This window comes from Carya illinoinensis, chromosome 12 (genome assembly GCF_018687715.1).
Source record: "Carya illinoinensis cultivar Pawnee chromosome 12, C.illinoinensisPawnee_v1, whole genome shotgun sequence".
NCBI classification, from domain to species: domain Eukaryota; kingdom Viridiplantae; phylum Streptophyta; class Magnoliopsida; order Fagales; family Juglandaceae; genus Carya; species Carya illinoinensis.
The window spans coordinates 26639991-26656217 of NC_056763.1; the positions used below are offsets into that span (position 1 = coordinate 26639991).

The window sequence follows — 16227 nt, forward strand, 5'->3', positions numbered from 1 at the left end:
GTTTTCTGACAGCCCAACGCACAATCCAAAAAATAGGACTTCCAAACATCTTTTACCAAAATCTAAGAGTAAAGGGTTTTGCGCTATGAACACCTCCAAACTTCATTGCTAGATGCCTACACCCAACCCACTTCACACAAATTCAAAGCTATTCCATGAACGTAACCCCATTCATAAATGCACAAAATTTACACGAGTGAATTACTCTGACGTCGTATACTCAGTCACTGTAACAGAATTGCTGGAAAAGGGTGACGTTGAGAAGGGGCAGCTACGAGAAAGTCTACTCTGTGGGGGATGGATGTCTTTGAAAATGGAGCCTCTTTCGTTGGATCAGGTGCTGCATGGTGGGACACGGCCACACCCACTCAAACCGAGAAATAAGTTTTCGGAGTTCCAGATGGATGCCGGGTCTCTCTGTGTGTCTTACGAGGTCATTGTCAAAATCATCGGCTGGGGTGGTTTACGATGCACTCACTCTACCATCGTACGTTGAGAATATATGACACATCAACTTTATGGATGTGCTGATCTCAAAGAATAAAGTTATCTTTTTTTTTTTGCCTAATAAGCATTTATCAAAGTAAACATATCAACATATATCAGTGGGGTGGGGTTTCCAACAATTCTCTTTTACAACAATTGCAATGTAAAAGTGGAAAATAAATCAGGTTTGGAACGGGACTAAAAGACAAGCCTCCACCCATTCTCCACAAAGAAGACATCCGACATAGTCTTAAGTGATGGGTTTTTTCTTTTTTTCTTTTTATTTTATTTTTTAAAATTCGTTGTGCGAACTGTCGGTGTACAAATTTATTGGCAAAGGACACGTTCTCGGGTCATTTACATTATAAAATTTTATTTATAAAAACTAAAATTAAAATTAAATTACCGACCAATCAAATTATACTAGGCTTGAAAATATAAATGTTCTGTTTTTAGTACAAGCTTGCATTTAAAGCACAAACATGAATGGTTTTAACTAAGAATGTCTAGATTTCTATAATGAGTTCAGAAAAGACACCAATCCGAGATGTATGGTATGGTAGAGCAGGCTGTCGTTCTCTTGAGTCTTGACAGTTCCCATCACTAGCGTATACTAAACGTGGTATATGCATGACAGCTTACTTCTTGTTGGAGACCTATCATTACATTGAAGTGGAAATTCTTGACTTTTGGTAAAAGGCCCGGTTGGGTTGCATATGCCATATAAATATTTATTTTAATTCTAAAAAAAATTAAAACTTAATTTAACGACGATAATTGATGTGATATATCTTCTATTATTTAGCGTATCAATAAACATGCTTGATTTTTTTTTTGTTTTTTGTTACTATCTATATATGTTATGTTGTGTGGATTTGTTGGCCAAAACTACGCTAGATTAATCCGAGCCTAAATTTTCGAAGTCTATGTTTGGTAGGTGAAGTAGTTTGAGATCATCTGAAACCATTTTTTACTTTTTATTACTATTCACAGATCATGTAAAATCAATTCAACATCCTAATATAGCGTTTAGCTAACCCCTTTTGACCCTAAAAAAGTTATTTTTCCGTAAGCATGTGCACTTCCACTCAATTCAAAATTTAGATTCAATGAAATTTGAATCTCATTTATGTGACCAAACATACAATTTTCAAAAGTCTTGGATTTGGTCTCTACTGTTCCTTGAAAATTTCATGACAATAAGAAACTATATTTAAAAAGTTTTAGGACTGACATGAGCTCTATTTTTTTTTTTTTAATTATTGTTTTTATCTTACGGCAGTATATTTTGGGCAAGATGTTTGATGAGACGTCAATTTATATTATTTAATCAATCACTCTGTCAAAGTCTTAATTTGTTTGAAAAATTGAAATATTAACAAAAAGGTGTTTCAGATACCATGAGAAGGTTTTAGACAGAAATGTCTTTGATGAAAAACCACACCAGCTTTATTATATAGAAATCTTTACAAGTAAGAAAAGATAGAATCACTAACAATAGCTGTACATGCTATACATGGAACAATGTTTGTACATTCTATATTTAGAACAAATCAAATCCTACACCTCTGTACAACGTTTATCATGATCTGTATTGTCATATTCAACTCCTTGCATGCTTGTCTTGATTTTCTCCTTGATGTTTGTCTTGATTGTTTTTAGAGAATGAGCATTTGTTATCGCCAACAGTTTCCTTTCCATCTAAGGGGAGAAAAATATACCGTGTTGCCATGCAAGGGATGGGACCAGGGCCATGTGAGCAAGGCACCAATGTTGCAACCATCCAAAGGAGCTCGCAAAGCGGCCATGCCATCCCCAATGGGTGGAGGTCGATTATCTCTGACCTATCCACTTCTGCATGGTGAATTTAAACCAAAAAAAGTGTTATTGAACAAATAAATTATATAAAAATGAACTTGTAAAATGATAAAATTTTATCTTATTTATTAAATTTATTTTTATTATAAAATAAATTTATAATCGTACCAAACTTACGTTAATTTATAAATAATAGGGTTCTTTTTACGTACACGCACGATTTTCCAACAAGTTTCCAACAACCTCCTATTATTTTATATTTGAAAACCACTTTTGAAGTTTTAAATTGTGATTTAACGTACAAACTATACGTAAATTAAAAAAAATCTGATCTTGACGTGGACTAACTTGCTGTTTACTATAGCACTGAAAAAAATGAGTGATTTGATATAAAAAATACTTAAACGCCAATTGGAATATCAGAGTTCCCGCAAATACCAGAATTCTATTCTTTATTTGACTTTTGATTTTGTTTATTTGCGTCCATTTTACTTTGAAGTTTGAACGCTCAATGTTTCCCACGACTTTGTACATCGTAGAGATGACGGTAAACCCAAACCGGCCGAGGTGCCATCGAGAGAGCTTCTTTGTGAGAGAGAGAGAGAGAGGATGGGGCCAACTGTAGTGAGTAATGGCAAACAGACAAGGACATCCAAGTTCGGTACTTTTTGGTAGGCCACCACTCTGTCTCTCCAATACCATTAATCACTTTACTTCTTATGGTCAGAGATACGGACCCCACTCCCCAAAGACTTGAATAGTTGCATACAATAGAGAGAGAAAAAAAAGGTGTTTAATCTTCTACTATTTCACAGTCTTACTTCCCACACTGACACAAACACACCCACAAAATCCCTTTAATTCAAAAGTTCATATTTAAAATCAATTTTTTTTCCTCCCTCAACCTCCCCTCCTTGTCTTTTTCTCTTTTCTTTTCCTCCTCTGCATTGTCCTGTCAAAACCCTATATTTCATTTCATATCTAGGGTTTTTATTTTCCTGGCGTGTTGAGTCATGATCCAGGACCCGCCAGCTTGTTGGGTATGAGTTCTTGTAGCTCTGTGAGCATTTGATTTTCCTACATTTTTTCTTCACAAGTTCGGCTTCTGGTTTCTGGGGTGTAACTGTTTCAACTTATACCATCACTTTCTTTCTGTTTTCTGAGAGTAAAGATCGAAAATTGCTCGGCGCTTACACTTACCCCATTTCAAGAAAAACCCTTGTAAAACTCATTTGGAAAAAAATTAGAATCTACAATTGGTTCTAATTTGAAGATTTAGGGTTGGTTGGGTTCTGTTTCCCTTTCTTATTTTTCGTTCCTCTTTTAAGGCAAAGCTCTAAAATTTATGTTGTTTTTATAACCTTTTCACCATTCGGAGAAAAACCCTCGTAAAGTCCCCTGCTTTGAGACATCTATTTATGCGTTTATTCCGGGTTGTAATTTAGGAATCTCAAGTTTATTTAAGGGTTTCAGATTTAAAGGGGTTTAAAGCCACAATCTTTAGTCAGCAAAATATAAGCGTGTTTAACGCACCAATCAGTAAATGCATGGATGGGAGAGAAGCCATGGCCTTGTCTAGTGGGTCAGCTTCTTATTACATACATAGAGGTGGAGTTGGTGGCGTGTCTGAAACGCAGTCTGGAGTGTTACAAGCACCACCTGGGTTCAGAGCCGTGTTGAATCAGGGTATTCCAGCTCAGTCCAACGTCCGGGGCAGCTCGGTTGGACAGGCATTTTCAGTGGAGCGGCCACATGCCAATTTCACTCATGGCATTAGCATAGGAGTCTCTCCTGGAGTTCATTCAGGTGAGCCTGTAAAGAAGAAAAGAGGGAGGCCCAGGAAATACGGTCCTGATGGTTCAGTCTCTCTGCGACTGTCTTCTATGTCTGCTTCTCCTAATACACCAGGTTCAAACTCGCTGACCCAGAAGCGGGCTAGGGGGCGGCCACCTGGGAGTGGGAGAAAGCAGCAACTAGCCACTCTTGGTATATCTATTTTTCTCGAATGTTAAATTAAGTATGTTGTCACCATCCTGACTGTAGGTGAACCAAAATGATTCTACTATAATCATGTACCGGCGTGGCGGTGAAAAAAAATTGATTTTCATTATTTGTATTGTGATAATGATTATTTATCATGCACCTTCTTCACTGCCAAATCATTACCTGCACAGTGATACTCTTTTATGTGCCTATTTGATTATTCTGTGTCCCTTTTTTTAAAAAAAAAAGGGAAGAGGGAAAGAAATGTTGGGTGTTAAGGGGTGATGGCTATTGTAGTTTTGCCTTGAATGCCTTTGTATATGAAAGAAGTGCGGTATTTGTCATTGTTTTCAATAAATTCCATGGTATCTACGATAATTTGATTAAGAGATATTTTTGAAAATTTTTATTAGCACGTGCCAGATTTTTTTTATTTTTTATTTTTTTTTCAATTTAAATTGTAAATAATATAATTTTTTTTTTTTTTCCTAAACTTTGCCTAGAATTTTTGTAAGTGAATAGCTGTTGCACAAAGAAGAGGTCCTGGTCTTGACTTGAGGCTTCCTTTCTTGGGATTCCTTAATACAACTGAAAACATGACTTGTAATAGATAATTTTTAGATGTGCTTTTTGCATGTACTTTGAGGTCTGGATTATTTTTCAATTTGTTCTATTTGTTTGCTAGGTGAATGGATGAACAGTTCAGCTGGAGTGGCTTTTGCACCACATGTTATCACCATTGGTGTTGGGGAGGTATGTTATGTCCACAATTTCTTAGACATCTAAAATATGCCACAAATGTCGAGTTTACCAATTTCCTTCCTAACGACCTTAGGAGGCTGAGGTATTTACATCCATAAGACTGTTTTCTTTGTCTGGGTTGATTAGATATATTCAATTTTAATATATATTTTCCTCAACATACTTGCCCTGCCTTTGTGCCCATCACATTGGGTCCACTATGGATCCTCAACCACTGACTGGGATTAAAAAAAATGAAATGGAATGATTCCATGGATGAGAATGGAAAGGTTTTACTAGCCCTGAAATAATTTCCTTCTATAACTTGGTAGAAGATTGAGATTCATATTGTTTTTCTGTGGGTGGTAATAGATTCCGAGGTTCTTCTTTTACATATGATATTCTGGAATGAAGGTGATATTATGATTAATAAAATGTGATTCTTAATTTGTTGTGACGTAAAAGCTGTATTGATCTGTTCATAATAGATTCATTAGAGATGGGGTGATTACACAGGTGCATAGATGGCAATAGAACATATATATTTTTTTAACATATCCTTTCTAAGGATACCTTAGAATGTATAGATGAGGAAGAAAGTTATGTATACATGCAAATGAATACTGATCTGCCTCACTGAGACATTTACATGTGTTTCCAAGTCCTGTTTAATGTTTGTATGAATGTCGAAGTTATGGTTTTGTGGCAAATAAACATGCCATAATTATTTCTCAGAGGCATGTTAAATCTGATATTTAATTATTAGGGTAATTATCTCATCTTTTTCTTTGCAGGACAGTTTGTTTTCATAAGTATTTTTCTTTGCAGGACATTGTTGCAAAAATATTATCATTTTCACAACAGAGGCCGAGGGCTGTGTGCATCTTGTCAGGCAGTGGTGCAGTTTCTTCAGTAACGCTACGTCAACCTGCATCCACTGGTGTCAGTGTCAGATATGAGGTTGAAGCATTCGACTGATTGACTCTCTCTCTCTCTCTCTCTCTCTCTCTCTCTCCATCCCCACAGACACATGCATTGACAAAACTAAGTATTTTATCATTATGATATCTTGAGGATTTTAGTTCTTAGACTGGGATAAGATTATCAGAAGTGCTGTTTCTTTGTTCAAAGCATTTTGTGCAGAGCCATATAAGAGCTCACATATACAGTATTATTTTATTTGTATTATATTTCCAATTGCACACTGTTCCGTGCCCTCATAATTTGTCTTTCTTGATATATGGAAATAATTCTTTTAAAAAATGGCTATATCTAGAGTGTAAATGTTGTAGGTCGCAGCAGTTATGTCTATTTGTTAATTAAGAAAGATAAAGTAGCAGTGTATTCATTATATACCTACTATAGCAGCAATAGGGTCCAGTCCGAACTAGTCATTTTGAGCTAAGAATTGAGAATTACGTTCAGGTGTTGGTGTGTGCATATGATATGAGCTGTTTTGTATGGATGTTTGGTTAAAGAATGTGAACCTCTTACTTGCGGCTTGGTCTTGTAAACTGTGCTTTTAAGCTCCAAGGGCGAGGAGATGCAGTAGCTGGTAGAATGAGGAAATGGGTTAAGGGTGGTCAAGGGTTAATCAGAAAAAATGGGGTCCCTTGTATTTGGGCTATGACTATTGTTTTTAATTAATAAAACTTGTCAATTACTTATAAAAAGGGGTTGAGGCTCAAAGTAATTTTTTGAGTATTTCGGGATGTTTTGGGATTAGTGTATTTTGGGTTGTATTTCACGGGCTTTTTGGGTCATTAGGGGCTCTTTAATATGGGCAAGGTGTTTTCTTGTATACGTTCAATGTACTTGGTTATTCCTTTTGATATATATAATATTTTTACTTATAAAAAAAATACTTATAAAAAGGGGTTATTGACTATGGTAGCATTCAAATAACTGTGGTTTTTGCTTTGAATGCATGAACTTCCTGATATGAAAAAAATAGTGTTAATGGTTAGAGTAGATACATTGAGTATTTGGTCTGCATTTTTTAGTATTGTTGACTGTGATACTGTGAAATAGAGGATGCCTATGCAAGGGCCAGGGTGGTAATAGAAGCATGATGGTTGTTCTCTATTATTAGGTGTTTCTCTTGTATGCTTGGTGTGTATTTGGGCTATGCCTTTTGTGTTTAAAAAGAAAATTTCAAGTGCTTGCACACACCCACATATTTCTATATCAGAATGGTGGTTCTGAAATATGGAGCTCATGCTAAAGTGATGCTGCTATTGGTAGGAAAAAAGGTGGTGGGTTCAAGTTCAAAAATGTTTCTCTACTGGTATTTGTTACAGTTCTGATGAAATTAGGCGTTTGGACATCATGCCTTCTTATTAAGTCACAGAGATGGTTACAAGAGATCTTGATCCGTGGTAATGAATAAGATCAATGGTTTTGATTGCTGCTTTTGATGAGCATAGTGAACCTCAGAAATAGAGGAGGGGTAGTAACATGTTTTCAATGGCAGTGGTCATGGTGAACTGTACAAGTTGTGCTGGACTTGGGGTTAATTTAGTGAGTAAAGAGTTAAGGCATGAATGGGTGCTCGTTTGATAATCGAAGGGGTTGACACTGGCCAGTTCTGTTGAAACTCAGAATGTGTCTGCTTCAAAACACGAACTGAAGCAAATATGCATAATGGTGAACTGACTGGTGCTATTTATGAAAAAGAGAGGAAGATAGCATGCATATTAAGGTTGGATTAGACTGTGCCAACCCAATCGTGTCCTTCAGCTTTTAAATTTGAGCATTAAGCAAGGCCATTTTCAAAAAAGGGTTAAGGCAATGTAATATGTGCTGAGCATTTTAGTGGAGTTCAGTTGTTTTGTGCACCATTGCCCATAGAGTTCTGTACAGAGGAGCTATAATGTGATAGTTATCAATTCTGATATGGTGAATGATGAGGTTTCCTACTTTTTATTTTTGACCGTACTACTGTGCAGATACTTCTCATAAGTTAAGCAGGTTTTTGTCTTTCTTCGCTTTTCTTTTTTAACACAGAAAAATTGTTTTGTTTTTCACTTTTGTAGGGCCATTTCCAGATACTATGCTTGTCTGGTTCTTACTTGGTTGCTGAAGATGGTGGCCCACGCAATCGGACAGGTGGTATAAGTGTTTCCATTTCCAGTCCTGATGGTCTTGTTATTGGTGGTGCCGTTGCAATGCTTATTGCAGCAACCCCAGTTCAGGTATTTTCTGGATTTCCCTGACGTGTATTATATGTTTCAAGTCCTGATGATGATGTCATTTTTCATGCATGTTCGTGTGTATGTGGGAACAGATGTGTACAAGTGGCCTGAAATTTGAGAGCATGTACAAATAATGCCTGGTGGTTTGGTGGGTGGGTTCCCATATGTTTATTAGGATGCCTAATGTGCATGCTAAATATGTTACAGGTGGTAGTGTGCAGTTTTGTGTATGGTGATTCTAAGACCAAGACCAAACAAGTGGCTGATCCCAATCAGGGCTCGGAGGCTCAGCGCCGCGATAAGTTAGCCACACCAACTAGTGCCCTGCCTACTCAAAATTATGCTCCCTCTGCGACAGGCATGTGGCCCAGTTCTCGCCCAGTTGAAATGCGAAACCAGCATACTGGTATTGACTTGACGCGTGGATGAACATTTGTTGCAACAGACACATGGCAAATTTTGTATATATGTGTTGTTGTACATGAACTGAATCTGAGAGAATATGTAAAACTTGTTTGCCGGACTGTAGGGTGACGGGTTTGTGCTAACATGTTCTGTAACAAAGGCATCATTTCAAGATTCTCAGGAAGCAATCTTACTGATAAATTGATTATATTTGCAGGGGTGTTACAATTTTTGCGAGGACTCCTAGGAAAGCCTACGGGTCCTACGAGGAAATTCGGTTAAAACAAAATGTCATGTATGACTGGGCAAATGATTGCAGAAAGGATCTTTTTTATTTTTGGCCCTTGATAGGAAAGCAATAAAGAAACCTTTTGGACAAGTTATTTTCTCGGTCAAGGTTTTCTCTAGTTTGGTTATTTCTTTACTGATTGGTACCAGGTGTTTAGGAAAGGTGTCCTTACTAATCTGGGAGAGTACAGGCTCTCGATGTGGAGCTTTTAGCAAGTGCATTTTGGATAATTCAAGGAAAAAACTCCCTTTCCCATGGCCCCTGGTTATGTTTTTATGAAATCTCTGACCAAAATATTTATCATTCAAGAAATCAAATGGTTATGAGGTTTGATCGATCAAATTGGGTTGATGCTAAAATTCAACAATTGCCGTCTTTGGGAGCAAATAACTTCTTCACTTTTCATTCAGCACCTAACAAGCTTTGGAGATGTGACTGCAATGCGTAGAAAGAGCATGATAGCATTAAGAAGTATGGCCTTGTAAAGGATCGAGTAGGGCTCTGAATAAAAGCTTAAAGAGGATTGTTTGATAATTTAACTGAATTTGGATCCTCTACAAATGGTTCAAACTTGGGTTTGTTAATAACTAAACGGTCTGCCTTTTCTGTTTTTTGAGAGGCATGCAACTTCTTCTTCACAGCATGAGTCATACAATGACATTATTGAAATATACACAGGTGCGCATACACCACCTCATCTCTCAGATCCAACAATGCTGGATGACGAGGTATGAAAGGAAAGCTAAAAAGTTCCGATGCCCATGCTCAAGCCACATCACTATTCATCCACTCCCAACATTTTCTTGATGTCAAGCTGCAGTAATGTTCAAAGTTGGAAGAATTACATAAACTTTAACTAATTAAACGATGATCTGTTGTTATAAAGGAGCAAACTAAGCGAATTGTACTCAAGAGAATCGCGGCATCATTAATGGTGAAACTGGATTTTACCTCAAGGCTAAGAGGAGAAGTTGTGGGATAATAACGATGAACAGCTTGCCCATCCTTGTCAACCAAAAACTTGGCAAAGTTCCATTGGATATCATCCCCAAATATTCCCCATTTGCCTGCCTTCAAGAACTTGTACACTGGAGCAGCATTCGCACCATTCACTTCAATCTAAAACAAGTAAGAGCACCATGTCATCTTATAGGACAGAGACGAGAAGGATTCATGTAAATTGCTTCAAATGCCTTAAGAGTTCAAAGAATTATAGTTGCTAATTATGGTAAGATTTAGATTTAAACTGTGGTATATACTTCCAGCTAAGACAAGTGCCTGTGTGCATATCGCACTGTGAGCAACTATAAGTAGGAAAACATGGACTTGCAGGTCCTACCTTATCAAATATAGGATACTCAGCCTTAAAGCGAGTGCAAGCAAACTCTACGATTTGCTCATTGTTCCCCGGCTCCTGAGCTCCAAACTCATTGCAGGGGAATGCCAAAATCTCCAATCCTTGACCAAGGAAGAAGCAAGTTAAGTACATGAATTTCTATTTCTACCTTTCATGAGTTTCTAGCATTTTTCCTTTCTAGTTAGGTGGATATCTTGTATACTTCCCGTGTAACGGTAATAAAATCTTATACACAAAAAAAAGCATGGGTGTAATATGATTCCACTAAAAGAAAACTTCAAATAAATAATCTAACCAATAAATAGAACAAATCAAAACATATGAGAAAATAGATGAAAAATGGGCAAACCTTGATCTTTGTATTTCCCATACAACTGACTCAGCTCATTGTAGTTAGAATTAGTCAAGCCACTGCATAAAAAATGAACATTAAAAACTATAAATCAATTGTTGCGGCTTAAACAGTAAGAGGGCGCAGCGGATAGAGCCACAATCATTCTTTATCGATGTCCCTAGCTCGAGCATAATTCAAATATTGGCTGATTTTCTTTTTCAAATCGGAATATCACCATCCAATGCAAATCAAGAGAACCTTTACGCACTGAAAATGACAGTGACAAAAGCAATTTAAAAAGAAAAAGAAAATATGAGAAGCTGTAGCATACCATTTGGATGCAACATTGACGATCAAGAGGACCTTCCCCTTATACTGGCTGAGATCAACGTCGTTTCCCTTAACATCCTGCAAGCACGAAAGCTAACTGAGATGGAGAGTTGGTTCCAATTTATGAAGATGGATAATATGCACATAAAAGACAAACTGATCTTAAGGACGATAATTCACCCAAAGAAAAGCTTGAGTGCTCCTTAGGACGACTAGGCTCCTGACTTAAAGATACAGCGATAAGATACCTATCTTTCGTCCCTTCTTATTTTTTTTTTGGCTAAGCAATTTTTCTAGGGACATAATCCCTGGTAGTTGGGGAGGTTTGAACCCCCAACATGGATCCAATGGTCCTAAGGACCAGGGGTGGTTCCATTCAGTCAGGTATAGATTTGTTAGTTTAATTACTGCTGACCAAAGAATATCCTACCTAAAATCACAACTTTATACTTTTGTTCAGGTGAATTTTCCACCCCTACGATTATTCTCTTCCTTCGTTTTCTCAGCATCCAAACACACGATCACTTTGGCAGTAAGGCACGAACCGAATTTCACTATGAAAGTATGAATCCCATTAATTTCTGATCACTCAATTAGCTTATTTTACTCGATGCAAAGATAGAACCGAACCCATTTCCTACCGAACAAAATATCACAGGCCCATATTAAAATCCACCGAAAGGAAAACCACAGAAACAAGAAAAGCATACCCGAAGTTGACAAAGGAAAACATATCCCGACACACTAACCTTGACGGTGAAGTCATGGAGCGAGTTACTCTGGGATTGGCTAGCCATTGCTCAAACCGATCTCGCAAATTACACAAAACACAAATCTGGAGAACCCTTAATTGAATTGCGGGGGACCAAAGAAATAGGCGAAACAGTTGAAAAGCACAAACGGATTTGCTTGGAACGGGATAAGATTCCCTCTACCGAGACGACAAGAAAACGGGTCCCAAGATTTTTTTTTTAAGGAAGAGAAAGCGACTCATGGCTTTGCTGAGTCAACTTCGAGAGTTATTGATGCAGACCAGCTTTACCCTCGAACAGTGGACTGTCTAAGCAAGGACAGAGTGCTTCAGACGCGGCTATAAGGGAGTAAAGTAGAAAACGATGCACTTCACAAAGGGTACAGAACTACAGACACAGCGTATATCCACAATCAAGAATTGCCACAATATTAAGCCAAGAAATTCTAATACGAGCGTTAAAAAACAGTCTTCCCCACCAACCTCCCAAGAAATAAATTTAGAATATCTTCATCTTTCTTAAAAAAATTAAAAGCGTACAATGGGTGAAATGTTGTTGGAATCTGTAATGAAACAAACATGAAACTTGCCCCACTATGCTTTGCATATAAAATTGGGAAGAAATCAGTAACCAAAATAAAGAATCATTGCAGCCCCTATTGTACAATTTATTCCATTCTGTTTACCCTCTCCAGCAGATTATTCATAGCTATGGAAAACGCATCCTGAAACTTATCAAGCTGTGAATGTGGATCCCTGTACAACAATCCGGGTAGCAATTCGTATACTATAAAGCTCCTGATATCCTCCCTTTCCCTCGGAGAAATCTTCATCAGCCTCTCCGCCACGTTCAACTTCCTTTGCCTCACCTCTTCTTGGTCTATGAACACAGAATATTTACCATGGTCCGGAGATAAATGCCATGGATACTGGTAGTAAGCTGTGAAAGGACAGAAGAATACAGGAATGCAACCAGACAATAAAGAATCAAACACTGATTTTCTTGTTGGGCTATCCCCAGGAGGCTGCAGGCAGAACTCAGACTCCATGAAAAGCTCAATGACTAACTCAGGCTGATCACATGCCCCTGAACTGCAATTCAAAAACCGGCACACTTCATCGCCGGCAGAGTTGCATTGGCTGATTAATATCGACCTGATGTTGTCTGGTTGATCAGGGCGTGCTGCCCCAGCAAAGCTCAGAAGGCTTCTACGAGGTGAAGTGAGTATTTTCAATTGCCAGGAGATAATGTCATCATCTGAACGAGGATGGAAGTAGGTTGGGTGTGGAATTCCAACATCGTTTACATGCCATGGTTGGCGTTCGATCAAGAGCTTTATGGGATTTTGCATTTGATCAAGCTCTAAGAATCTAGTCCCCCATGGGGAATTAGCGTTTCTCCTGAAATCCCATGAAATCTTCCCCAACACAAAAACATGATCCTTACCAGAATTCCGAGCCCAAGGTCGCTGCTTTTCCATCCATGTTATGAGTTCTAATGACAAGGAATCCTTGACATCATTAGAGGCATTTTTGAAATGCCATCTTAGAATATCTAAACCGCCATAGAAAGGGACATAAAAGAGCTTGGCTTCATTCTCGTTGTAAACCCTGCATGGATGTTTCAAAACCCTCGAATGAAACATTGGCTCCAACCTGTACTGATGAGTCTGATACCATCCTTCCCCAAGTTTTGGTATTGGCGGGCCCAATGCATCATTTTCGAAATACTTGCAGAAATCCATCCATGGAAACATGTCACCGCACTGACCCACCAAGTCCTTGTTGAACTTTGATGGCAAATCATAAACATATATTCCCCGCCCATCACACGCCGGGTGATTCTTCTCTGACCTCCAGGATCGATGCAGCTGCAACTGTTCCTCAACGACCTTCTTAGCGTTTGCAATTTCCAGATCTCTGGATTGGTCTACTCCTCTAATAACTGGATAGTGTTCGTTCTAAGCAATGTCCAGAACCTTCACAGCATTTACAACCTCGTCTTTATCTTTGTCGACTCTGTTTTCAGAAGTTGGATTTGGATCATCCAAAGCAACATTGTCCACCTCCACAGCATCTACAGCCTCAACTTTTCCGTCTTTATCAACTTTGTTTTCAAAAACAGGTTTTGGGTCGTCCTGAACAACGTTGACAATCTCTTTTATGCCGCCATTAATACTACTAGGGCCAATGTCAGTATTGTTGATTACCGGAATTGGGATATCAAAGTTTGGCTGCGTTCCTGCAGAGAGGCAATAGAGGTTGTTGAGCTTCCGGGATGAGACGCAAACATGAACAACATTCCCTAACATAATAGTGGTGGAGGAAGACCATAGGTAGATTAGAATCAGTAGGAAGATAGCAGCAGGAATTCGATAGAGAAAGTTGATCAGAATCGAGTAACAGAAGCAGATTTCTTTTGCTGTTACTTTTTTGGATGGTTTTGATTTCTTCTGCGACATATTAACTGCCATTTCTTTCTGGGTAGGATCAATGTTTGTTCTTGATTTTGTATTCTTTTCTGGCTTTGTAGTTGGGGAGGAGATTGCATTGTCTAAGACAATAATTTTGAACATGGAAGCACGTATTATGATGGTATAACTCATATCGTGTGCACGTTGGATAGTTTAGAATACGTACATTGCCATTGACCTTCTGCACGTCCGAGACTATATTTGTTTTTTTGAATTGTCAACATTAAAGTATGTTTATGGGTTGCATTGTTGTGTTAGTTGACATGCTGTTAATTGAACCTCTCTTATATTCTGGAGAAAGAATCGAAATATAAATTAAATTCTTGTTGGAACTTTGAAAAGATTCTTTTTATCTTCTTTGCCTAGTAGCTTTCCATTAGAACATACGGGGAAAAAATAATTAAAAAAAAAAAGTGGAAAGGGACCAAACTAATGAGGGCTCCAGGTTATTTTTCTTGGAGTTGGATTACTGAGAAAATAAATGAAAGATATGAGCAAAACAACAAAGTATTATTTATTCTACATTGCAGCTAGAATGGCAAGATACAAATCATTCATTGTCCCTCAGTACCTCATGTTGCGCCTCTGGCCTGTCCAAAATCACACAAGACGATATTTAAATGGTTCAGCAAATTGTCTATCCACTGGAGCCTCTTTTATTGAATTTGTACGAGATTTATAAAAAAACTCTACAAATCTCTCTCACTCTCTCACGTCCTTCTTTCCTCTCTGTTTTCCCACTCTCGTATTTGCCCACCTGAGCTCTCCTATTTATAGGAGAGAGTAGCCTACAACTTATGATTTCGGTGCAGCTACTTCTGACTTTGCTGGAGAGAATTGGGTGGGTGGCCTAATAGAGCTAAGAAAGAAAACGGTGCCTATTACAACAAAACAAAGAACGGTGCAAAGGTTGGTTTTACACTGCATGTGGTTTTCAACAATCACCCCCTCCACCTAAGTGTGCCATACCAGGCTGCTTGCAAACTGTTTCATTCTTCAAATGAACGCACATCATTCTTTGATATGAGAGACTTCTGCTATCGAATACGCTCCAATGCACCCGAGGGTGCTCAGCAGTGTGCAATACTGATCAAGTTCAAACAGTGTTGAAACTTGATCCCTATGACAACTTTTGTTAACATATCTGCTGGATTATCTTCAGTGCCAATCTTCTGAAGTTTGATGTCCTCTTATTCTAATATTTCACGTACAAAGTGAAATCGAACATCTATATATTTTTGGTTCGAGAGTGATACTGTGACGCCCCCAAATTCCGTTTGGGATCGGACGGACATTTGAAGCGTCGAGACATGCAACACAAGGTTACCTGCCCCCGTTCATAACATATAAGATGCAATATTCCTAACATGCATCTAACAATATGCAATATTCGCAGCGGATAAATTTTTTCTTTAGCAATACTATGCACCAAATTGAAAATATCCCAAATGCTTAAAACATACTTCATACATAAAAATCCATTGAACAACTAAGATCACAACACTAGTCCAAAATGGTTATGATCCAAAAAGTAGTAGAGATGCAACTCAATCGTACAAGTAGTAATTTACGTTAATTACTATATCAACATTTATGTCGCACCGTCACTTAGTCAACCGTGTCTAGTTGATCAGCTCCTGATTCTCCTTCAGGTCCTGTAACAAGATCTACCATTCGGGGGGAATGGTAGTTGGGACTACCAAAGTGAGATTTGATTACAAATCTCAGCAAGTTAACAAAAAACTTCCATACAGACTAATGATACATGTATGACAGTAAAAGCATAAATGCATAATCAAATTCATAAGTAATTAAAGCATAACTTAGCATACAACATAGCATAATTGACATAGCTTAAATTGAATCATGAACTGAACTTGACTTGACATGAACTTGATCTGAAACTTGACTTAGCATGAACTTGCTCTGAAACTTGAATTAACATGAAAAATACATACTCCATAGTTGTTGTGGCCCCATGTATTCTACACAAACTTGACTTAACATTAAAAATACATACTCCACAGTTGTTGTGGCCCCATGTATTCTACATAAACTTAACTTA

At 37.9% G+C, this 16227-nt stretch overlaps 3 protein-coding genes across 4 annotated transcripts; 1 reads left to right on the forward strand and 2 right to left on the reverse strand.

The window, feature by feature from the left end:
* The first annotated feature begins 3116 nt into the window (after positions 1–3116).
* Positions 3117–8837, forward strand: LOC122289542 (AT-hook motif nuclear-localized protein 5-like). 2 transcript variants are annotated; one of them, XM_043096648.1, is made up of 5 exons: positions 3117–4290; positions 4973–5040; positions 5857–5988; positions 8064–8222; positions 8315–8457. In XM_043096648.1, the coding sequence occupies exons 1-5, from the start codon at positions 3852–3854 to the stop codon at positions 8354–8356; spliced, it is 840 nt and encodes a 279-aa protein (XP_042952582.1). In that variant the 5' UTR covers positions 3117–3851; the 3' UTR covers positions 8357–8457. The 2 variants fall into 2 exon arrangements, with proteins under 2 accessions (XP_042952582.1, XP_042952579.1); XM_043096645.1 differs by having other exon boundaries at positions 3129–4290; positions 8430–8837.
* A 585-nt stretch (positions 8838–9422) lies between these two features.
* On the reverse strand, positions 9423–11882 carry LOC122289543 (probable phospholipid hydroperoxide glutathione peroxidase). The gene is made up of 6 exons (XM_043096649.1): positions 11687–11882; positions 10939–11015; positions 10623–10684; positions 10256–10374; positions 9868–10035; positions 9423–9730 (listed from the first exon to the last, which is right to left on the reverse strand). Exons 1-6 carry the CDS (start codon positions 11732–11734, stop codon positions 9695–9697), a joined length of 510 nt encoding a protein of 169 aa, XP_042952583.1. The 5' UTR covers positions 11735–11882; the 3' UTR covers positions 9423–9694.
* A 63-nt stretch (positions 11883–11945) lies between these two features.
* Positions 11946–14162, reverse strand: LOC122289541 (xyloglucan-specific galacturonosyltransferase 1). Its single transcript, XM_043096644.1, is given in 1 exon segment — positions 11946–14162. A coding segment is annotated over 1 exon segment (1806 nt). The 3' UTR covers positions 11946–12356.
* Between the last annotated feature and the right edge of the window lie 2065 nt (positions 14163–16227).